Source organism: Hypomesus nipponensis, chromosome 1 (genome assembly GCF_054491055.1).
Source record: "Hypomesus nipponensis isolate SF chromosome 1, ASM5449105v1, whole genome shotgun sequence".
Classification (NCBI taxonomy): Eukaryota; Metazoa; Chordata; class Actinopteri; order Osmeriformes; family Osmeridae; genus Hypomesus; species Hypomesus nipponensis.
In genome coordinates, this window is record NC_140361.1 from 1,132,839 (window position 1) to 1,157,612 (window position 24,774).

At 48.0% G+C, this 24,774-nt stretch overlaps 2 protein-coding genes across 2 annotated transcripts in view; both read left to right on the forward strand.

Moving 5' to 3' along the window:
- Positions 1 to 7,502, forward strand: part of mgat4b (alpha-1,3-mannosyl-glycoprotein 4-beta-N-acetylglucosaminyltransferase B) — an 80,269-nt gene extending 72,767 nt beyond the window's left edge. The window contains exons 11-15 of the mRNA XM_084684732.1: positions 680 to 873; positions 1,626 to 1,704; positions 4,055 to 4,142; positions 5,486 to 5,598; positions 5,796 to 7,502. Of these exons, the coding sequence (XP_084540858.1) occupies positions 680 to 873; positions 1,626 to 1,704; positions 4,055 to 4,142; positions 5,486 to 5,598; positions 5,796 to 5,819 (498 nt within the window). The 3' untranslated portion in view covers positions 5,820 to 7,502. The remainder of the gene's footprint in view (positions 1 to 679; positions 874 to 1,625; positions 1,705 to 4,054; positions 4,143 to 5,485; positions 5,599 to 5,795) is intronic.
- Positions 7,503 to 8,182: 680 nt separating this feature from the next.
- On the forward strand, positions 8,183 to 22,230 carry canx (calnexin). Its single transcript, XM_084684743.1, has 15 exons — positions 8,183 to 8,225; positions 11,900 to 12,115; positions 13,005 to 13,078; positions 13,410 to 13,468; positions 13,596 to 13,737; positions 13,858 to 13,939; positions 14,078 to 14,270; positions 14,650 to 14,839; positions 15,138 to 15,251; positions 16,036 to 16,192; positions 16,720 to 16,935; positions 19,611 to 19,730; positions 20,798 to 20,927; positions 21,070 to 21,185; positions 22,084 to 22,230. The coding sequence occupies exons 2-15, from the start codon at positions 11,903 to 11,905 to the stop codon at positions 22,138 to 22,140; spliced, it is 1,863 nt and encodes a 620-aa protein (XP_084540869.1). The 5' UTR covers positions 8,183 to 8,225; positions 11,900 to 11,902; the 3' UTR covers positions 22,141 to 22,230.
- The last annotated feature ends 2,544 nt before the right edge of the window (positions 22,231 to 24,774 follow it).

Sequence of the window (24,774 nt, forward strand, 5' to 3'; positions counted from 1 at the left end):
CGGCCCAGCGTCTCCCCCCCACACACACACACAGACTCACCCAGCAGCCTGGGTTAACACAGCCAGTAAACACAGCCAGTAGGGGTGCTGCACAGTTACAATGTACAGTAAGAAACTCCTTTCTCATGAACATAGTCATAGTGCTGTTTAGGGATGTGGTGGTACAAAATATTTGTGAATGTTTGTGAAAATGACTTCCAAAATTACAAAAAATGCTTTTATACTATTTCTATTTAATATTTACTGATGTTTTATAATCATCCATCAAAGTAAAATGATTATTTTAAGTATGCAGAACACACAGAATAGATGTATTTGCTGTCAGAACCACTTGTTAGGTCAGTATTCAGCATTGGAAGATTATTTAGTAATGAAACATAAAGTTGTGAAACTCAAAATTGCTTTGGTTCACTGAAATGTCATCACTTTAGATTTTAAGAATGTTTTTAAGTCTTAAATAGAAGGAAGGAAAAGGTCAAACGCTACTTTGAGATAAGAGCTTTTAACCATACTTTGAGATAAGAGCTTTTAACCAAACTTTCACCTTCCTTCTTTGACAGCAAATTACCTGCAATGGCTTCATGCCCAGAACTAATTCAGCCTAATTTCTTACAAAATCCTTTCCAATAACCTTGTCAACCCCACTTCTCCCCTGTTTTGGTTGAATGGTTTGCTCCAGGACAAAGACTTTGGGAAGCAGACCCTGCACAAGGGCCACGCCAACCCGCTGGCAGAGGTGACGACCAGCCTGAAGACCTACCAGCACTTCACCCTGGAGAAGGCCTACCTGGGAGAGGACTTCTTCTGGGCCTTCACCCCTGTGGCCGGAGACTTCTTACGCATCCGCTTCTTCACACCCGTACGCATAGAGAGGTGAGCGCGCGCGCGTGTGTGTGTGTGTGTGTGTGTGTGTGTGAGCGTGTGTGTGTGTCTTCATCTCACATCCCCATGTGAATAATCTGCATGGCTCCTCATAAACATGCATATTTAACACTAATGGATATGGTATGCATTTTTAATTGGTGTGGGGTTAAGTTATGGAGGGGATATGCTCTTTATTACTCATTGTTCCTCTTATCTCTATGACTGTCACACGAGATAGTGTGTCCTTGGACATATGTGGGAAAAGCTCACTGCAGAATCAAAGTTGGTTAGCTACTCTCCAGTCATTAGGGTTAAGCCTTTACATTTCCACTAATGCTGTGCTGTTGGATATTTGAATTACAGACGACTTATATGTATTATTAGATGAAATATTGAGATCTCTCTCTCTGCCCCTGTACCTCTCTCTAAATTCTATTTCTTCTTTTCCCTCCCTCCCTCCCTCCCTCCCTCCCTCCCTCCCTCCCTCCCTCCCTCCCTCCCTCCCTCCCTCCCTCCCTCCCTCCCTCCCTCCCTCCCTCCCTCCCTCCCTCCCTCCCTCCCTCCCTCCCTCCCTCCCTCCCTCCCTCCCTCCCTCCCTCCCTCCCTCCCTCCCTCCCTCCCTCCCTCCCTCCCTCCCTCCCTCCCTCCCTCCCTCCCTCCCTCCCTCCCTCCCTCCCTCCCTCCCTCCCTCCCTCCCTCCCTCCCTCCCTCCCTCCCTCCCTCCCTCCCTCCCTCCCTCTTCCACTCTGTCTCTCCCTCAGGTATTTTTTCCGGAGTGGGAACATTGAGCATCCAGGGGATAAGCTCTTCAACACCTCCATAGAGGTGCTGCCCTTTGACGTGAGCTTACGGGACACACTTTTACATTCTACTGTCATTTAACAAATCATTATGTCATTTATCAATTCATAACAAATGTTCTTGTCCTGTTCCTGTTTTTGGCTCGTGAGCCCCATGGCTCCTTCGCTTAGTGCAGTTCAAAATGGTGATGGTGTGGTTATAAATTTATAGGACTATTTATTTTTTGCATCACTGCTCGTACTTGTGTCCTTATTAGAGATGGGAAGTAATGAAGTACAAATACTTCGATACTGTACTTCAGTAATTTTTTCTGGTATCAATAATTCACTATTTAATTCAACTAATAATTTTTCTAAAAAGAAATTACATTCTCCCCTTAAATGTTTTACACAAATATCTGTACTTTATCATTTTTACTTTTAGTTTTAATCTGTACTTGGTGCCTTGGTACTTGGTACTTGATCTATCATCCACAACAAAGGTGAGCTAGCCTATGAAGCTACCGTGGACAAGGCAGAAGGCAATAAGACAAATATTTTCACAAAAAAAAACGTTTTGTATCTTTTATGAAAAGTAAAAAAAAGAATGAAAAAACGTTTCTATTCATGTTGTGTATGAAAAATAATGATAAAACAAATACTAGATAATACTAAATCTAAATATTAGAAAAATACTAATACTAGTAGATCTGGAGATGGTAGATCTAGAGATGGTAGATCTAGAGATGGTATATCTAGAGATGGTAGATCTAGAGAGGTAGATCATGAGAAAAGTGCTTGTGCTGTCAGCAGGAATTAAATGGAGAGAAGATCAGAAATGTCATATTCTGACTGCAACTTGATCACTTGTGTGAGAGGGAGCATTGATTTCAGCACAGAGAACAACAAACAGGGAAATCCTCTCTCAAAGGTCAGGATGGTTTCTTTTTACATTCTCTAGCTTGGTTGCCTCAGATCTCCGAGTCAGAGCAACGTTTCCCCCTCAGTCGAACCGGCTGTCACAAACACAGTCAAGTCAAGTCAACACTCAAAGCTCTTTAGCACAGATAACCCACTCAAGCAGACAGCAACACACCCTCACACTGCACACACACACCCTCACACTGCACACACACACCCTCACACTGCACACACACACCCTCACACTGCACACACACCCTCACACTGCACACACACCCTCACACTGCACACACACCCTCACACTGCACACACACACACACACCCTCACACTGCACACACACACACACTGCACACACACACACACCCTCACACTGCACACACACACACACCCTCACACTGCACACACACCCTCACACTGCACACACACCCTCACACTGCACACACACACACACCCTCACACTGTACACACACACCCTCACACTGCACACACACCCTCACACTGCACACACACCCTCACACTGCACACACACCCTCACACTGCACACACACACACACACCCTCACACTGCACACACACACACACACTGCACACACACACACACCCTCACACTGCACACACACACACACCCTCACACTGCACACACACCCTCACACTGCACACACACCCTCACACTGCACACACACACACACCCTCACACTGTACACACACACCCTCAAACTGCACACACACCCTCACACTGCACACACAGACACACCCTCACACTGTACACACACACACACTGTACACACACACAGATCAGAGAGAGTGTGTGTGTCAGAGTATGATGACTGCGTTCCTGCAGGAGGAAATGAAGGGGCAAGGTCAGATGAGGTCATAGAGGCTTGTAAGTGCAGGACTGTAGTAGAGGCTGTGGGAGAGGCTGTAGGAGAGGCTGTAGGAGAGGCTGTAGGAGAGGCTGTAGGAGAGGCTGTAGTAGAGGCTGTGGGAGAGGCTGTAGGAGAGGCTGTAGTAGAGGCTGTAGGAGAGGCTGTAGGAGAGGCTGTAGTAGAGGCTGTGGGAGAGGCTGTAGGAGAGGCTGTAGTAGAGGCTGTGGGAGAGGCTGTAGTAGAGGCTGTAGTAGAGGCTGTAGTAGAGGCTGTAGTAGAGGCTGTAGTAGAGGCTGTAGTAGAGGCTGTGGGAGAGGCTGTAAGTGCAGGACTGTGGCTCAGGTCAGTGTGGGAGATGATGCATGCAGCTGATTCTCAAGATTAAAGAGAACAAAACAAGAGCTCTTGTGAATGTGCTGGGTGATCTATAGATTGAAGCTGTGATCCATGTGCAGATCAAACAGCACTACTGTATTGATCTCCTGGCTGTGTGCGTAAGTGCTGGTGTCTGTGTGTGTGTGTGTGTATGTACACGTGAGTCTGTGTATATTCATGTGTGTGTGTATGAGAGTGAGAGAATTCTGTCAGATCTTGCATGTTCCTCTCGTGTCTTTGTTCCACCAGAACATCCAGTCTGAGAAGGAGGCCTTGAAGGAGGAGAAAGAGAAGACCCCCACGTACCACCGAACAGAAGACGGCTTCATCAGGATAGGTGAGGACCCGCCGAGTGTGTGTGTGTGTGTGTACGTAGAACAGTAAGTATCGTAGATTGAACCTGTGGCTTAGAGCGGGACTGCAGCACAAGAGAAGTGCATCACTTTCACTTTACTATCACTTAATGGATCATATTGTGATTAGGGTCATAAATATCCCTATAAACTCTGCATTCGTTGGACATTATAAATTTTACGATAAATCAATAAGGCTCAAGAGAGTCTGATATTATTAACACAGATAACGAGCTGGATGTCTTTTTCCTTTGATAATTTGTTTCATATTCCACATAGTACATAACATAGTTCATAGTACTTAATGTACAGTGAGTGTTTTAGTAAGACTTGAGAGAGATCTCAGCTACAACCACTTGTCCACTTGTGGTTGAAAGATCTCAACACACAAGACAACCTGAGCTACGAAACAACAGCAAGCTACTGTCATAACAATGATGTCATCTCTGTAAATAACAGACAACTCAGTCGTGCCCACCAGAATACCATCCAGCATTCCTAGGCTGTTGTGTCAATCCATCCCTCCTCCCGCCTCAGAAACCCCCAGTTAGAGACTGCTGTCCAATAAGACGCTGCAGCACACAGGGACACTTCTCAGTTCTGATTGGTTCATCAGTAGACAGGGCTACAAAGAAACAACTAGCATACCATGATTAACCACCTCCACCCCAAACTCCCACACATAATAATAAATTAAAAATAAATACATAACTGATGAACAAGAGTATCAGTTCTGCCATTGATGAAGGTATGAAAGATCTATGCACACACTTAGTGCTGTTAAAAATAGAGCTCACCCTTGGCATTGCAATGTCATGAGTGGCCTTTAATTGTCCTCTGTCTCCCTACTTCCTGCTGTTTGTGACCTTCAGTTATAAATCCTCTCTCTGTGAAGCTAGCTTCCATGCCCTTGGAAAAGGAGCTCCTTGTGACATCATAAATGACTAAAAGCACTCAGTCTCATTCATATATTGTGTAAGACTACGCAGAATCAATATCATACTGGCACCAGTTCACATTCGGAACAAATCAATTAATTCTACGATATTGCTATCAAATGTTGGCAAGCCTCTCTTCTGCCTCAGAGGAATATTTGCTTTCAGACCCAAACGCCCAGAGCTCACCCTTTCCCTCCGCCTCTTCAGATTCGATACTGTGCCTTATGCATTAGGATGGATACAAAAAGATAGGTTATTTTATTGGCAGTATTTCTCCAAAGTACAAATGAGATGCTATTGAATTTAGCCTTGCGCTCCAGTGACGGTACTGACCCAGGAGACTTCACTCTGTCACCCCCCCCCCCCACCCACCCACCCACCCCCTCCAGGAATGTTCCAGAACGGCATAGCGGAGGGGGAGGTTGACCCTAGCTTCGGGCCGTTGGAGGCCCTTCGCCTATCGGTGCTGACAGACTCCCCGGTCTGGGTCATCCTCAGTGAGGTGAGCCATCTCTGTCGATGCTTCCGAAAAACAATACCTCGGCAATATTTGTTGTGTTTTGCCTCATCGCACTCTCAGCAACTTCCCCTGTGGGCTTGATTCAAACACAAATGTATTCAACTTATTTTACAGCATACATCATAATGCAGCCTCTGGGTTTGAAGGTTTTGTCTCTGTGCGTTTAATATTTTGTTTAGATATTCATCAAAAAAGCGGAGTGAAAGTCAGCAGACCTCCTCAAAGCAATACCTCAGACAACCGTTCACCGTTCGTCAATGGAACGGAGCCTTCGCAGCTACTGCCGACTCATTCTCTGGCTTCACGGCGATGAATTTCCAGCGCGTTCGGACAGCGCCATCTGCTGGCAAGATCACTCGATTGCCGGCCAGTAGTGAGCACCCTGACTGGATGACCAATCAAAAGCATGGGAGTGTTTGTCCGGAAGCGCTTATTTGGAGAAAGCAACGAGGACACAAACGGAGCTGTATGTGGTGAACTGTATTTATGTGTACATAAGGTTTATGTTTTAAAACACTGGTAATTGTCAAAAAGCTGGCGAGATTGCCTAGCCCTTTGATGAAGGTAAATGACAATGAATAGCTGCTTTTGGAATTTAAGGAATGGGCAGACAACTGACATTTTGGAATGACACAATTGATAATCCTGTTTAAATAGGCTACTGTTCTGGATCTCCTATTAAAGAACACCCCACATGTAATACATATGTATGTGGCTACGTATATATGCATATTTATGTACACACAATCATATGAATGATCTCTATAGGTGTGTTGATATGTACATAAATACAGTTAGTGTGCCCAAAAGTCGGTTCAAAAAGTAAAAACCTATTGAAGAAAGTGCACACAGTGGTGTCTGAATTAAAAGTCAATGCTGAAGCCAGAGGACATTTGTAGGAAATCTGAAATAGCATATGCTTTCTTTCTGCTTGATGCGCCATCTTCGCTAACACTGTTTTCCCTCCCCTCAGCGATTACTTTTGCCTTAATGTGACATGAAGCTAACCAGGTTGTGGGACGAATCACTGTAAGCCGAGACCAGATGCAAGGCCCTATTACATTAGCTAGGAAACAAAATAAGGCTGCCCACTTCCAAGCACAGGAAACAAATATTTTGTCATTGTTTCTTATCAAATTGGCATGGGTTTGGAAAAAGGAAGAGTAGTTTAGAAAGAAACTGTCAGAGAGACATGGATCATCGTTCCTCATGTTCTCGTGCTGTAGTTTATCTCTTGGACCACTTCATAAAATTCCCAATACACAGCTTCCCAAAATGGCTACACTCTCTTGCTTTTAAGTCAATGTTGACATTGAAATAAGAGGGAGTTAACTCACATTTTCTGCGCGTTTACTTAAGTGATTTTGCACAGCATTTCCCAACACAAAGCAATCGCTGAAAGCCACCTAATCTGAAACGTTTAAGCTGGGACTGTCTGCAAATACAAGTGAAGGCTACTGGAAGAAATTCAATATCTCTTTCTTATTGAATAGGGGAGTTCACAAACCGTTACAGATTTTGGTTTGTAAACATACAAACTGGGTTACTGATTGTGTTTTCTCTGGAGCTTGTAGGAAGCACATTATAGGCGTTGTGCCAAATCAATTAGTCTTAGGGTCCGCTGTTAATGTGACTATTTGCGGTAACATGGACGCACGCAGACACAGGCTGTATGGCTGGCAAATCTGAACTGTACTATTTACGGTTCCCTGACCTGCCCTTTGTTCAGAAAAATACATATTTTCTTTTTTTTTTCGTAAAATGCACTGGAATGCATTGCTTATATATTGTGTTGTATTTTGTATCATTTAGATAAACTATATTTAATGATGTTACCTTCTATCCGATATGTGAATTGTAATAAAGCCGGAATTTCAATTGAAAAACTTCCGTTTTCTAATTTTTCTAAGAGCTATGTTTAATTGTCGAAAATAGCCCGATGCCCAGCTCACATACATGCAAACGGATCACATACATTTTGATAACTTCATTAGACCCCGGTAACGGTACTCCCAATCCACGTGCATTTAGTAGTCAGTAATAGACGCCTGCGTGTTCTAATTGTCTTCCATAATGCAGTTTGGGATGATTTACAGTATGAAGGCCACGAAGACTTATTCCAGTCAAGTGCACATAGACAATGGTCTCTCTGATTCACACCCAGATACACAGCTAAAGTGGTTAAGCTAGCCACGACCGGAACTAACTCCAAGTATTCCACTATTACATTGTATCTATTTCAGATACTAGTTTGTCCAAAATTAGTCAACATTACATCAAAAGTGTAATTCTCTGTTACATTAAAAAAGATCTGCTTCAGTTAAAGAATGTTAGAGTAATTCTTACTACAACCAATGAAAGAACACTTCCTCTTGCAGCTGGACAAATCAACGCCGTCCACGAGGTTCAGATTGTGGGCGTAGATCATTCATTTTGATGAACATGGATTACAACCAATCATATTTACGATTGTCCCGGAAAACATCGCCGTTTTTGGCTTCTTAACCAATCAGAAAGTGTTGAAGGTGGGACTTCAATCACAGAACGCATGCCCCTACATCACACGTGATCCTGCTGTAGTTCCAGGTGGTCACATAGAGAACCAGGAGGTAAGCAATGACGGAGATATTACACTTTCTGAAAATCAATATTTTTAGTATATAACAATCATTTTAATACATACACATCGCACTGTTAGCACGCACGTTTAATGAATAGACAGGCTTGATGTTGCTTGCTAGTTCTAAATATGTTCGCGAACCGGTGCGTAGAATGACAAATCTGACAGTGCAGAGGCCAGCTAGTTAGCTAGCTAGCTAACAAGCTAAATTAGCTAGCCAACACTAGCCAGCTAACAAACTTAAGAAATATACCCGCTGGCGTTGAATTGTAAAAAAATACCTCACATTGTGCAATTCATAACCCAATTGTGTAGTTATTTAAAGCATGTGTTCCGTACGTGTTTGACATCCATAGCTAGCGTTACTTATGTAAATGACCGGGTTGGGATGCAAGGGATATAAAGCAAGGAGATTGCAAACGGGGAAGTGATATTCAGTTAGGACGTTTTCTCAAATGTCTGCCCTGAAATGTGACAACACTGTTGGGTAGGTTAAGATGATATTTCTTCATTAATTGTGCAGCGTGTGAAGTTGCGTGGATTAATGAAGCTCCTCGTCGTTGAGTTTCTAGTTTACTTTACAGACAGTAAAGTTGAGGCCAATAAGGAAAGTTGATTCAGTTCGTTAAAATTGTTATATTTATTCTACACACGTTCTATTTTACGCTTAAACTTGTTATTACTGTTGAGTTGAGAACTAGAGGTTTTACCAGTTAGGCCAGTCGACTTCCGTCAATGAATGAAAAGGGAAAGTGAAGCAATAGTTAGAGGTCATTCATTCAACGCCCTTTCTAAGTTATGCCTGAAATTGGTCATGAAACATTATTTTGTGTATGTTCAACCAGCGATATCAATGGCAAATACTCGTTCAATATGACTCATAACTTTCAAAAACAGATTACGAACACTGGAACTATCTTAGTTTTTCATGGTAAAATCGCATTCGTCAAAATAAGTAACACCGATAAGATAGTCGGCTAATGTGTGAAACTGTTGCTTCCAAGTCTTTGAAAACGCCTCTGTCATCTGACAGTCAAGGCCTTCTCGGGGAACAGCGTGGTCTTAAAGCTTCCTTACCTTAAGCCCACTCCACGTGGACTGTGTGTGCCGGTTTTATTAAATAACAGTATATAACATCAGAGGCTGCATGACAGTATAGAGCATCAGAGGCTGCATGACAGTATATAACATCAGATGCCAAACTCAGACAGAAAGTGCTAACACACAACATGTTTGTTTTCCATTGGCCAACAGTCTAGCCTATGTCTTTAACCCCCCCCATGCTAGTAGAAATTTGTCTTGTTTGTTTCCAGAAAGGGTGAATTAATTTAAAGGATTTGCAAAGGCTGGGTGGTAACAGTGTTTGATGTATTGACTGGACCTTGATTGATTTGTTTCAGGTCCCCTCCCCCGACTTGAATGTCTGTGCTATATCCCTCTCTTGAATCCATGTGACCACTGAGGCATGATGGGAATGGGGGAAGGGACTACACACTTGGCAGCTTCACTGGGCCTTCCGTCTCCCTTGTCCCATGATTGTCTTGTTTGTTTTGTTTTGCCCCCATGACGTATCCGGACAGTGAAATCTTGCTCTCCCCTCACGTTTATCTCTGACAAAGCCACACTTTGCCCCCTTCTCCTCAACTACCACAACCATGGGTCTGTCCCAAGCCTCCAGGGCTATAGGCACCCTTCCAGTTCTAGAACCTTTGAGACAGACCCTTCCAGTTCTAGAACCTTTGAGACATACCCTTCCAGTTCTAGAATCCTCACATACAGAGTCACAAATGTGGGCCAAGCCCCAACCTTACTTCACCAAAACCTTACCGCCCGGCATCCGCCCTCCCCTGACTAGTACCAGGTCAGTTAGCAGGACTCTGAGCCCTCAGGTCCAGCTGTACCCAGCCCCCCTCTGCTGGCAGCCTTCTTAGTGGTGGGAAAACATTCTCAACTTTGTTTTACCAAAACAAGCTGCCTCTATTGGAAGACAGGATGGACCAGCTGTCAAAACACAAGCCAAACCGACAGACTACTCAGTCAACTGTTGTGATATATTAGATTTGAAGTTGCTGTGTTGTATTCTGGAGCTCCACACTCAGATATGGGATGGCATGAGAGAGGGGGGTGTCTCTGTCTCTCCTCTCTCCCTCCATCTCGTCCAGATGTTCCACCGGCCCCTCACCTGCAAGGTTCCCCCAGTCACACAACCCCACACTCGTTCTCCGAGAACCCTAGATACTGACAGAGGCCAAGTTTCCCAGATTCGTTAAGAAGGTCTTAACGCTAAAAGCTTTCTACAGCGCTCTTAGAACGTTCCTAAGAAGATCTTAGCGTTAAGAGCTTCTTAACAAATCTGGGAAACCCGGCCAGAGGCTGCGATCGAGCATTCTGGAAGTGTGCTGTTCTGAATGCCACGTGGACAGGGACTGGGCCTTATGGTCGTCTTATGAGCCGTGCGTCGGTTTGTGCTAAGCTACCATGGCTGTTTCGGCCAGTCACCATGACTTTGCCAAGGTATGAGACATTAGCTTGCCCATGCTAATCCAGTGGAAGTTAAGCCTATTAGCACAGCAGTCTGTTCACCATGCATGTGGTATAAGTGCTAACAAAATTATGTGCTAGCGTAGCCCCTGTGAGGCTAATCCCCTCAATTACTGATTAGGTGGTATGTAGTGACCGTTTTATTTTATTTTTTCAGGGCTTTTTACACACCTATACACCACTTTTAAATAATCATAAATGCGTCTGAAATAGCATTAACTCCAGTGTCCACTCATGCTGTTTGTCAGACGTTTGGTGTCGTTGTCTGTCTACATACAGTGTCTAATTTGTTGACAGTTGTGTGTTAATTGCCCGTGCAGAATGGCAGGTTGGCGGGGTGCAGGTTAAGGGAGGCTGTAATCTCATCGGCTGTAATCTCATTAGGGGCTGAGGATGCACATCCCTCGGGCGCTCTCACGTCGCTATGGCGACGAGCGGCAGGCGAGCCATGGTTAACGGCATGGCAACCTTATGCCCGGCAACCACTGAGGGGGAGAGAGCGAGAGAGTGAGAGTGTGTGTTGAATGAGGCAGGGTTTGCCTTCTCAGAGCATGTAGGAGCAGGAGCTGTTTTGTAGAAGAGTAGGGGATGTTACCAGAATCCCTGAAGTCGCTGTGCTAGATTTGGACCAGGCGTCAAGGAGATGGGTCAATGGTACTGAAACAGATGATCGATGCTTTTTGTGGTGGCTGAGTCTCTGGAGGTGAACCATGTTCTCCCCTCCTCCACACTCATCGTTTGGTTGGTTGATTTCTCGTCGTTTCTTTGCCTCTCCTGCTGTCAGAATATTTCTACTCAGTGTTTGAACCTTTACCCTCTGTAGTCCCCCGTCCTGGTCTGAATCCAACCCCTGACCCCATGACATTTCTGCTAGACGCTCTCGGCTGGCTGGAGACGAGGGTAGAGCCTCCAGCCTCGCCCTCTGCCTCTAGAGGCAGGGGACTGAGGCGGCTGACTCTAATGAGGGTGCATGAACGATGTTCAGGGTGTTTTTTGTTGTTGATGTTCTTTTTTTTCATTCTTCGATTTCTCCGTCTCCTCTTCTCTTCCCCCAGCCCCTCCTTCCATCCCTCGATCGCTAAACTTTCTGTCTCTCTCTCACCCCATCTCTCCCCCCCCCAGACTATGGATCTGAAGGTGAGGCTGTGTGTGTTGCTGCTGGTGCTGGGCTGCTGCTCTCCAGGGCTGCGGGGCCAGGTGGAGGAGGAGGAGGGCCCAGGGCCGGATGAGCTGGATGTGGAGGACGAGCTGGATGACCTGGGGGAGGAGCTACAGGACGGGGGGGTGGATCCAGAGGAGGCCGACGCCCCGGCCCCCGGACCACCCCCTGCACCGAAGGTTGGTTTAGCTGCATACTGATACCCTGTGGGTGAGGGGCGTGGAGCGGCGGCAGAAGGAAAGGGGGGGGGGGTTGGTTGGAAGGGTGGAAGTAAATGTGAACATGAAAGAGAGGAGGGTGATGAGTGGAGCTCCTTGTGGAAAAAAATAGCTGTGTGATGTGCTGGCTGGAGGTTTTAGGAACCATGGGTTGAGGAACGACATGTCGTTCAGTCAGATGAGTGATTCATTGACAGCAGAGTTGCTGAAAGATGAGTTGTTTAACAATGTAATGTTTGTTTCTGTCAGACTTTGACCCAGCATGCTTGGGTCATGCTTGCTCGCTCCCTCTCCTTTCGCACGCTCTCTCTTTCTCTTACTTTCATTCTCTTGTCTTCTGTCTCACTCACACTTACACAAACAGGTTAAGGTGTCAGCTATTTGGTTTGTACATTAACCCCTGCATCCTGACTGACTGACTGAGGACTAGCTGACCTACTGCTCTCCTGACCCCGCCTGTCTCTCTCTCCTGACCCCGCCTGTCTCTCTCTCCTGACCCCGCCTGTCTCTCTCTCCTGACCCCGCCTGTCTCTCTCTCCTGACCCCGCCTGTCTCTCTCTCCTGACCCCGCCTGTCTCTCTCTCCTGACCCCGCCTGTGTCTCTCTCTCCTGACCCTGTCTCTCTCCTGACCCCGCCTGTCTCTCTCTCCTGACCCCGCCTGTCTCTCTCTCCTGACCCCGCCTGTGTCTCTCTCTCCTGACCCTGTCTCTCTCCTGACCCTCTTTCTCTCTCTCCTGACCCTCTTTCTCTCTCTCCTGACCCTCTTTCTCTCTCTCCTGACCCTCTCTCTGTCTCTTGAACCTCTCTCTCTCCTGTCTCTGTCTCATGACCCCGTCTGTGTCTCTGCAGGTGACCTATAAAGCACCTGAGCCCATGGGGGAACATTTCTTCGCAGAGTCCTTCGACCGGGGGAACCTAGACAGGTGAGCACTCCTCAGGTCACCAGGACCCCCTTCACTGTTACACCCCATGTGGAGTAAGAAAAAGAAAGTACTATGTGTCGCTTTAGATAAGTGTCCAGCTGAAGGAGTTGAATGTGAATAGAAGGCAAGTGACTCCACTGGAGGAAACATCAGCGCAGGCCTCAGCTCTGCTCCGTCCCCGGGCCTGTGGCCTGTGACCTGCATGGAGCCTCTGTGTTGAGGCTCCTCCAGACCCAGGACGAGGGAGTGCTGGCTATCTCTCCTCTCACTTCTTGTCTCTCTCCCCTCACTTCCTGTCTCTCTCCTATCACTTCCTGTCTGTCTCCTGCAGCTGGGTTGTGTCCAAGGCCAAAAAGGAAGATATCGATGAGGAGATCGCCAAGTATGATGGTAGGAACACTCCCTTCGGTCTCTCTCTCTCTCTCTCTCTCCTCTCTCTCTCTCATATCTCTCTCCGGTGTGTGGTAACAGCTGTGTGTGTGTGATGTTAACGGGGGGGGGGTTTGTGGTGCTGCAGGTAAATGGTCTGTGGAGGAGATGAAGGATGGTAAGCTGCCAGGAGACATGGGTCTGGTCCTCAAGTCCAGAGCCAAACATCACGCCATCTCAGCCCAGCTCCTCAGACCTTTCATGTTTGACACCAAGCCCCTCATCCTGCAGTGAGTCGCTCTCTCACACACAGACACACGCTCCTTTCAGCCCAGCCATGTTTGAGGTGTTATAACAGTCACAGGATGGGAAGAGGAAACTGTGTTGCTGAGTGCTTGCTGTGTCTCCAGGTATGAGGTCAACTTCCAGACAGGGATTGACTGTGGCGGTGCCTACGTCAAACTGCTGTCTCAGACTCCAGACCTGAACCTGGTAAACACACACACACACACATACCACACTATACACACACACATACCACACTATACACACACACATACCACACTATACACACACCAGCTCCCTGTGACTGACACAGTGCTCCCCCTCCCTCCCCTGTTTGTGTTCCAGGATGAGTTTGTAGATAAGACCCCCTACACCATCATGTTCGGACCAGACAAGTGTGGAGAGGACTACAAGCTCCACTTCATCTTCCGCCACAAGAACCCCAAGACTGGCGAGTACGAGGAGAAGCACGCCAAGAAGCCTGACGCAGAGCTGCGCTCCTTCTACACCGACAAGAAGACCCACTTGTACACCCTAGGTAACACTGTCAACCCACCTGTACACCCTAGGTAACACTGTCAACCCACCTGTACACCCTAGGTAACACTGTCAACCCACCTGTACACCCTAGGTAACACTTCATTTATTTAGCATACGCTTGTATTCCAAGCTATATGCAGGGTGGTATTTGAACGTGGGGCCTCTGGGTCTGCAGTTCCCTGCACCACCACTGAGCACTGAAGCAGGACGTGTTCTGTCTTGTGCAGCCATCTAAACCCGTCACCCTGATGATGAGAACAGTGAGCGTTCCAGACCCGCTCCTTGTCTCCTCTCAGAAGTAGTAAGTCTTGTTCTTCCTCTCACAATACTTCCTCTCAACCTAATGACTGTTTCTCCTCTGTCCCGCCGCCCCCTAGTGGTGAACCCAGACAACACCTTTGAGATCCTGGTGGATCAGACGCTGGTGAACAGTGGCAGCTTGCTGACTGACATGACGCCCCCGGTGAACCCCCCTGCTGAGGTGGAGGACCCAGAGGACCAGCGGCCTGAGGACTGGGACGAGAGGCCCAAGATCCAGGACCCCGACGCGGTCAAACCTGACGACTGGTCAGTGGCCTGTGACTAGATTTGTGTATATGCAGAGTGTGTGTGTCCACAGTAGCTGTAGATGCAAAGTACATACGTGTGTGTGCTTGCATGTGCGTCTCTGCATATCTGACCTGTGTGTGTGTGTGTGTGTGTGTGTGTGTGTGTGTGTGTGTGTGTGTGTGTGTGTGTGTGTGTGTGTGTGTGTGTGTGTGTGTGTGTGTGTGTGTGTGTGTGTGTGTGTGTGTGTGTGTGTGTGTGTGTGTGTGTGTGTGTGTGTGTGTGTGTGTGTGTGTGTGTGTGTGTGCGCGCGCTCCAGGGATGAGGATGCTCCTGCACAGGTCCCAGATGAGAGTGCAGTGAAGCCAGATGGCTGGTTGGATGATGAGCCGGAGTACACCAGCGACCCCGACGCTGTCAAACCTGAAGACTGGTACAGAACCACAACTCTACTTTCCTAACCAGAACCATATATACCCCCTACCTCCCTAACCAGAACCATATATACCCCCTACCTCCCTAACCATAACCATATATACCCCCTACCTCCCTAACCAGAACCATATATACCCCCTACCTCCCTAACCAGAACCATATATACCCCCTACCTCCCTAACCAGAACCATATATACCCCCTGACTCCATATGTCCTACCTCAATACCACCATACCTAGCTTGCTCTGTATTTTGTATTCATTATATCTCTATGAAGGTGACACTGTCTTTTTTAAATATATATATAAATATATATATATATATAAATATATATATATATATATATAAGTACTGTTGGCTTTGCCCTTCCTGTGTAGGGACAAATGTGCTTTCTGAACAGACGGGTAGTAATATCCTGGAAGCCTGGGGACAGACAGACCATGCTCTCTTCTGACAAGCTCCTCACACACACACTCTCTCACTCACACACACACACTCTCACACGCACTCTCACACACACACAGCAGCTTTGATGGCCCACTTTTTCAGCAGAATTCAATTTGACTTCCTCCCCCGAAGGCAACGGATGGGGGGGGGGCGGGGGGGGGAGGGCGGGAGAGAGGAGAAGGAAGGGCAGCACGTGGTCAGGATGGGTTTAAGGAGAGTTATCTGGGATGTTCTGCACAGCAGTGTCTTTAACATGTTTGCATAATTCTTTCTCTTCTTCCCTCTCTCTTTTTCCTGCTCTCTCTCTTTCCATGTCTCCCCCTCCTCCTCTCCAGGGATGAGGATATGGATGGAGAATGGGAGGCTCCGCAGGTTCCTAACCCCGCCTGTGAGACCGCCCCTGGCTGTGGTGTCTGGCAACGGCCCATGATTGACAACCCCAACCACAAGGGCAAGTGGAAGGCACCCATGATTGACAACCCCAACTACCAGGTAACCACTGACAACGCTGCCTCACTGACCCCCCACAGCCCTGAGAGTGGTAGAGACAGGCAGTAGATCCTGGTCTGTGTTGTTCTTCATGAAAGCAGAATACTCCTTTGATCCACTTGGATCAATAAAATCGAATGAATATTGCTTTGCCTAAAAGTGTTTAGATGGGAGTGTCCTGGTAGCTCACTGGATAAGTGTGCGTACCATGTGTGCATGTAGGCTGAGGCCTGACTACAGCGGCCTGGGTTCAAATCTTTGGCCCTCGCTGCATGCCTTTCCTGTCACACTTAAACTAAACTAAAAACTACACAATAAAGCATGAACAAGGCAACAAAAGACCTTTAAAGGAGTTTGGATGAAGACTGAATTATTCTCTCATGGTAAAACAACAAGTGTATACTCCAGCTCACTGTTTCTCAATTGGAGGGTACTAGGATTCAGAAGCAGGAGGTACTGAAGCCAAAGAACATTGAGAGCCACTGTTGTAGCTCAGCAGCTGATGTGGCCTGGCTCTGTCTGTGTCCCAGGGGCTGTGGAAGCCCAGGAAGGTGGCCAACCCTGCCTTCTTCGAGGACCTGCACCCCTTCAGGATGAACCCCTTCAGCGCAGTGGGCCTGGAGCTCTGGTCCATGTCCTCAGACATCTTCTTCGACAACTTCTTCATCACCAACGACCGCGCCACAGCCGACCGCTGGGCGACCGACGGCTGGGGCCTTAAGAAGGCTGCAGAGGGCGCCGCGGAGGTGAGTGAGCGTACACACACACACACACACACACAAACACACACGTACACATTCACGCTCGTGCACACACAAACATATGCATTGTGTGTATATACACACAACTCACAAAAACATGCTTTTAATTCAAATTCACCCCTGCTACCAACGAACCAGTGTGACTCAGGGAACACGCCTTTTAGTACTGTCTTAAGGAGCGTTACGAGATCATCTGTTTGTGTTGCTACAGAGACTGAAGGGACCAGTCTGCTTATAAATAGAGCCCAACCCTGACGAGAGGAGAAGTTTGTCGCCCTGACTCTCATTCCCCCAGGCTCACCTGACTCTCATTCCCCCTGGCTCACCTGCACCAGGCTTTAATCTCTGGCCTTGTTGCTGTCCTACCAGCAGGCTCACCAGCTCCCACAGTAGACTGGGACAAACTGCCCGTGAGCTGAGGTGAGATAAGGTGTTTATCAGGGCTGTAAACACGCTGTACATGCCAGCTCCTCCCTGGTCTGAGGTTACTGGCTTCTGTAAACCCTTGGTGGTCACACAGCCTGCCTGGGTTTATGACTCACGCAGCATGCAAACCCCCTGCTGCTGTTCACAGCCGTTGACCCAACACTTTCAGACCCCGCCCCAGCCAGGGAAGACCCCGCCCCAGCCAGGGAAGACCCCGCCCCAGCCAGGGAAGACCCCGCCCCAGCCAGGGAAGACCCCACCCCAGCCATGTGTCTGAGGTTGGTCGGGGCACAAGCCCAGAGATTAGTCCTTAGTTGGCCGCCTCATCAACATTCCTGCTGCCCCGGTGGCTTAGTTTTCCTCAAGGAGAATTCTTCAGATGCCTGACATGTACGGCTTAATGGGCCTCTGCACACTGTCACTCTCATTTGTTCTCTCTCTCTTTAGTGAGATTTGTCTCTCACCACATCTGCCTTCTCTAGCTTTCTCTTTCCTTCCCCTTTCACACTCACTTTCACTCTGTACACACACCCTCCCCCTTCTCCAACAGCAGCTCACATCTCTCCTTCCAGCGAGCCCCGGGGTAGAGCGTGCTAGCCCCGGGGTAGAGCGTGCTAGCCCCGGGGTAGAGCGTGCTAGCCCCGGGGTAGAGCGTGCTAGCCCCGGGGTAGAGCGTGCTAGCCCCGGGGTAGAGCGTGCTAGCCCCGGGGTAGAGCGTGCTAGCCCCGGGGTAGAGCGTGCTAGCCCCGGGGTAGAGCGTGCTAGCCCCGGGGTAGAGCGTGCTAGCCCCGGGGTAGAGCGTGCTAGCCCCGGGGCAGAGCGTGCTAGCCCCTGGGCAGAGCGTGCTAGCCCCTGGGCAGAGCGTGCTAGCCCCTGGGCAAACCGTGCTAGCCCCGGGGCAGAGCGTGCTAGCCCCGGGGCAGAGCGTGCTAGCCCCGGGGTAGAGCATGCTAGCCCCTGGGCAAACCGTGCTAGCCCCGGGGTAGAGTGTGCTAGCCCCAGGGAAGACCGTGCTAGCCCCAGCTAGCATGCCTCTAGCCTGGCATGTCCACTTGCCAAATAGCTGTCCGACTGTTAACGTGCTCGTTCTCAAAGAGGGTTTGGTTTATAAAGTACATAGAATGTGTTCTCAGTGTTTTATTTCCTGGCTGTAGTCGGTTGGTTGGATATTAGGTGACATTGCGTAACATTTGCAGGACAGGAAGCCCTGGTGAATGTTGTCAGTCACAGTGAAACAGGAAGCCCTGGTGAATGTTGTCAGTCACAGTGAAACAGGAAGCCCTGGTGAATGTTGTCAGTCACAGTGAAACAGGAAGCCCTGGTGAATGTTGTCAGTCACAGTGAAACAGGAAGCCCTGGTGAATGTTGTCAGTCACAGTGAAACAGGAAGCCCTGGTGAATGTTGTCAGTCACAGTGAAACAGGAAGCCCTGGTGAATGTTGTCAGTCACAGTGAAACAGGAAGCCCTGGTGAATGTTGTCAGTCACAGTGAAACAGGAAGCCCTGGTGAATGTTGTCAGTCACAGTGAAACAGGAAGCCCTGGTGAATGTTGTCAGTCACAGTGAAACAGGAAGCCCCTTTTAGTTTCAGAAAGTCGGGAGCACATGGACTAAAGCCAACTCTGGGTTGAAAAAATATGATTGAAAATTAGGTTAGAAAAGAGAAAAATACAAAGGCTTGCATCATTCAGTACTAAGGAGGACTCTACTATACTGTGCTCTGCTTTACGCTTGTTTTAGGCTTCTGTTCTCTCCCCCCCCCCCACACACACTTTCATTGTGTGAAAACAAAGTTTAGAAACGTTTTTTAAAAAGTATTCCAAAAACGTTCCAAATCGGAAACAAATGAAAGGTTGAAAAAAGAATGTTGCCCCAACAGTTTTGAAAGGAAATATTTCTCAATGTTTTGAAAGGTTGAAAAATTTTATAAAGTTAGTATTATTGATAAGGACTCTACTGTACTCGATTGTTCTCTGCTCTGCTTTACTCAGTTTAAGCTTCTCAGTTATCCTCTGTCTTATTTCACTGTGTATAAAAAAGGTTTGAAAGGTTGAAAAATATGTTCCCCAAAAAAGTGGCTGGATTTATTTTCTCCCAAAAAAGCGATGTTATGGATGAGACAAATGGAAACACGCACATGCTTTCACTCTTAACTCACACACAAACAACCAAGTGAGTATTACTTGGCATGTAGGGTTTAGCATGTGCTAAACTGCCTGTGTCCTCTCCTCCAGCCCGGTCTGGCCACCCAGATGATGACAGCAGCCGAGGAGCGCCCCTGGCTGTGGGTAGTGTATGTTCTCACTGTGGCCCTGCCCCTGGTCCTCATCATCTTCTTCTGCTGCACCGGCAAGGTGAGGACGCCCGCTGTCACACATGCTCACTCACACACTCTCCACTCTCATACACACATGCTCACTCACACACTCTCCACTCTCATACACACATGCTCACACACACACTCTCCACTCTCATACACACAAGCTCACACAGTTCTGACTCGGGGCAGTTGGAGAGCAGCATCTGACCTTCTCTGATCCAGTCAAATACATGTAGCAGCACTGAAGTGGCGGTAGTGACTCCCACGAGTACAGTGACTCCTGACGGTGACTCCCACTAGTGTAGTGACTCCTGACGGTGACTCCCACTAGTGTAGTGACTCCTGACGGTGACTCCCACTAGTGTAGTGACTCCTGACGGTGATTCCCACTAGTGTAGTGACTCCTGACAGTGACTCCCACTAGTGTAGTGACTCCTGACGGTGACTCCCACTAGTGTAGTGACTCCTGACGGTGACTCCCACTAGTGTAGTGACTCCTGACAGTGACTCCCACTAGTGTAGTGACTCCTGACGGTGACTCCCACTAGTGTAGTGACTCCTGACGGTGACTCCCACTAGTACAGTGACTCCTGACGGTGATTCCCACTAGTACAGTGACTCCTGACGGTGACTCCCACTAGTACAGTGACTCCTGACGGTGACTCCCACTAGTACAGTGACTCCTGACGGTGACTCCCACTAGTGGAGTGACTCCTGACGGTGACTCCCACTAGTGTAGTGACTCCTGACGGTGATTCCCACTAGTGTAGTGACTCCTGACGGTGACTCCCACTAGTACAGTGACTCCTGACGGTGACTCCCACTAGTGTAGTGACTCCTGACGGTGACTCCCACTATTGTAGTGACTCCTGACGGTGACTCCCACTAGTGTAGTGACTCCTGACGGTGATTCCCACTAGTGTAGTGACTCCTGACGGTGACTCCCACTAGTGTAGTGACTTCTGACAGTGACTCCCACTAGTGGAGTGACTCCTCATTTACTGACATTGAATTCCAGCCTCGTCTGGATTCAGCTTCCAGCTGGTTGTCTCTGTAGTGGTGTTGCAGCTGACACCTGCTAATGTTCTTGTCACCTGACAGAAGAAGACTCCTGCGGCGGCGGCGGCGGACTATAAGAAGACGGACGAGCCCCAGCCTGACGTGAAGGAGGAGGAGGAGGAGGAGGAGAAGGTTGAGGCAGACCAGACCAAGGAGGACAAGAGCCTGCCAGGTCAGCACCACACAACCTTCAAGACTTCTCTCTTTTTCTTTTTTTATATGCTACGGTGGTGTATTGTCTTCACTTCATCCAAACCATAGTGTCACTTCCTGTCTCATATGGGCGGGGGTTCTTTTCTTTTTTCGAATGTTAGCGGAGAAGAAGAGTGATGCAGAGGACAGCCCAGCAGAGAAGGAGGGGGAGGAGGAGGAGGAGGAAGCCAATAAGGAGGAAGAGGATGAGGAGGAAGATGAGGCTGCCGATGGAGAGGTCAGTGATCACATGGAGCATGATGAGAACACATTGAGAATTTAACATAGTAAGTGGTTGATGTGGTAAATGATTCTAGAGGGAGGAGACTTGTGTGGTTAAGATTGTAAATGTCTGTGGGCACCCTATGAGCTCTCTGGATACGTGGGCTGAGGCCTCCCAGTGGGCTGAGGCCTCCCAGTGGGCTGAGGCCTCCCAGTGGGCTGAGGCCTCCCAGTGGGCTGAGGCCTCCCAGTGGGCTGAGGCCTCCCAGTGGGCTGAGGCCTCCCAGTGGGCTGAGGCCTCCCAGTGGGCTGAGGCCTCACAGTGGGCTGAGGCCTCACAGTGGGCTGAGGCCTCACAGTGGGCTGAGGCCTCACAGTGGGCTGAGGCCTCACAGTGGGCTGAGGCCTCACAGTGGGCTGAGGCCTCACAGTGGGCTGAGGCCTCACAGTGGGCTGAGGCCTCACAGTGGGCTGAGGCCTCACAGTGGGCTGAGGCCTCACAGTGGGCTGAGGCCTCACAGTGGGCTGAGGCCTCACAGTGGGCTGAGGCCTCACAGTGGGCTGAGGCCTCACAGTGGGCTGAGGCCTCACAGTGGGCTGAGGCCTCACAGTGGGCTGAGGCCTCACAGTGGGCTGAGGCCTCACAGTGGGCTGAGGCCTCACAGTGGGCTGAGGCCTCACAGTGGGCTGAGGCCTCACAGTGGGCTGAGGCCTCACAGTGGGCTGAGGCCTCACAGTGGGCTGAGGCCTCACAGTGGCCTGGCTGCGAATCCGCTGCATTTACTCTCCCTCTCTCTCTTCCTTCCTAACACACTTCACTTAGCAAACTAATAAAGCATGAAAAATGCCCCTCCAAATCTATCTTTAAGAATTTAAACACCTGTTCCTGATGGCTGCCTCCTCCTCCTTCTTAGAAACTAGACGAAGATGTCCTGAGAAGGTCCCCCAGGAACCGTGTCAGAAAGGACTGATGTGGCTGTTCCTACAACCCTGGATGTCTGGTGTCAACCAACAGCCCCAACCACACCCCTACCTCCCCCCAACCACACCCCTACCCCCTACCCCCCCCCCCCCCCCCCCCGCCTCTAACCCCTCCCCAAGACGACAGCATCGGACAGCGCTCCATCTCGTCAGGATCAACAAAAAACAATTCTGACCAACACGGATGAAGATTATAATGGTTCCAAGTATGATGAAGACAGATGAGTCTAGAGTAGAAAAAAAGGGCTTTTTCGGAAGAATATAAGAAAATCTACTTCCCATGCCATTCCGTACAGTGTGTGCTGACCCTAAACCCCCCTCCCCCATCTCCCTGACCAACCACCCTCCCTCGCTGTAGCTAGTGAACCCAGCCTGCAGATAACTATCCCATATTTATCAAGAAACGTCAAGGGCAAACAACAGCTTGTGAGTTTAGAAACCCCTCTCCACTACTCAATGTCACGTTGCTTGGTCCAGTCCAGTTGTAACAGTCCCATGCGTTTGTATGTATCAGAGGGGTAGGTAAAGGGTAGCATGAGCATTTCTGTCAAGGGAGGAAAAACAAAACCCACAAACAAACAAACCTGGACCTGGGGTGTCTCTCAGCGTGCTCCTCTAACTTGGTATTTTCTCGTGGCTGTAAGACGTCACAGCCATGCATGAGTCTCCTTGATGTTTTCATTCCACCTGGCTTCCAAAGCATTGTCATCTGATTAACTGTGTGTTCTGGTTGTAGAGTTCTCCTCTTGAGTTTCATACAAACATGGCAGGAAGTGTAGGATTCTACTGCACACGCTCAGAACCCGAGGGCAGGTGAAGGAGCAGGAAGAGGAGGCCCGTAGCGGGCTTTAGTAGGTTAGAATATGCAGCCTTACAGTCCTAGAGAGCAACATTTGCCGAATGTTCTTTTATGTGTGTGTGAATGTACCGTGAGTCCTTTTTTTAATACTATGTACATGGCTTTTGTTTTTCTAAACATCTTTGATTCCATAACTGTTATTTTCTCTGGTCTTGATGTATAATGTAGTGTAACTGTACAGTAACATGTGTGTCTGTGGAGAATGAAGAGAAGTAGCCGATACCAGATTGGGAGGGAGGGAGTGATAGAGGATGGTGTTTGAGATGACAGTTGATGTTGGCAGGGTTCAATGTAGACAAGTTTGTTAGACTGGTGACCTCACTGTGGCTGACTCATGAGCAAACTGCTAACACATTTGTCCCGGTTCAGCCCATGTAGCCTGCACCCTCATTGGTGGAATGACCCAGTCCCCTGCCCACGTATTGGTAGATGAGTAAGCACATCCTGTGACAAGGTTTCCTGAAGGTAAAGACGAGAAGTAGTGGTGGCAACTGTGACAAGACAGATTTTCCTCTTCTGTCCAACATTCTTTTCTATTAAAGTTTGACTCTTTTTTTTTTTTTTTCAAACGAGTCATCAACGAATATTAAAAGGATCTCAGGGTGTCATTAAAGCCTCCCTCCTTTTTCACTGTGACGTACGTGGCCTCCTCCTCGTGGCCTAGCCCGCACGCCGTGTAAAAGACGCCAGCGGGGTAACGCTGGGTCTCAACTACCCACGGGGTCCGAGTCAGAATCCATCACTAGAGATTTGCATCCTAAAGAGTAGAAAGAGTTGGCACTTATCAAGGTAGAGGATTTCAATGTCATGACAGAAATCATTTTATATATTTTGTTTTCCTAGTGTGATCAGGGCCCGGTGGTGTCTATGGTTGGCAACATACCCAAGCGCTTCTTCATGTCTGTGTTGTGATGTCTCTTGAGTAAGCAAGGTGAAAGGGGATTGGTCATTCCACTGACACACTGCATGTGATTGGCTGGTGAGTGTTACGTATCCGCATGAGTGCAGTTGATTAGTCGTTAATTTACAGGGGGTCAAGGAACTACGGTAGAATTTGCTATGATGTTACTTACAAAACAGAAATAAAATAGATTTGACTAAGAGATTGGAGGTTGGAAATGTGTTTTTCTGTATTTGTGTCATGTGGGTTTCCTCCTGGGGTGAAAGAGAGAAATTCAACTTCAGTCTCGATCAGAAGTAGGTCTTTCTCTCTTTCCTCCTATTGAAAGATTGCCTGTTTTCACAGGGTGTATTCAAGGTCAATAGTTTCTGTTGTAATCTGAGACTTCAGATTTTCCAGTTTAATTTTTGTTGTTGTACTATTGTTGTATCATCGCCATGAAGAGGGGCTGTGTTTTTAATGTGACGACCCTTTTTCAAACAACCAATCTAACAAATTGCATTTATTTCTTGTGATGTAGTAATCGGAGAATAGGAAATTTCCTCAAATTTTTACTAAATAAGGTAATATATTAATTTAGCAGACTCCAATGTACAGCACAAGGGAATCTGAACCTGCAACCAGATATCTGCAGTAAATGCTCTAACCAGTGAGATTTAGCCACCTAGATTCCAGAATTATAGACTAACGTTTAGTCACTAAACAGTGAACTGTAATTCAAACACAAAGGTTTAGGTTTTATGTAGGTAAACACTATGGAGAACTACAACCGGTTTATTTTCAAGTCTTGCACAATCGAGAGTAGAAGACTGTTATGACGGTAGAGATTTTACTTAACATGATGAGTGTCTCAAAGTGCTGGCT

Bases quoted from the DNA above. Each gene is read 5' to 3' on its own strand.
- canx (XM_084684743.1), top strand. From the start codon at position 11,903: ATGGATCTGAAGGTGAGGCTGTGTGTGTTGCTGCTGGTGCTGGGCTGC. The intron at 12,116-13,004 runs GTTGGTTTAGCT...GTGTCTCTGCAG, and splicing joins GACCACCCCCTGCACCGAAG to GTGACCTATAAAGCACCTGA. The intron at 13,940-14,077 runs GTAAACACACAC...TTTGTGTTCCAG, and splicing joins AGACTCCAGACCTGAACCTG to GATGAGTTTGTAGATAAGAC.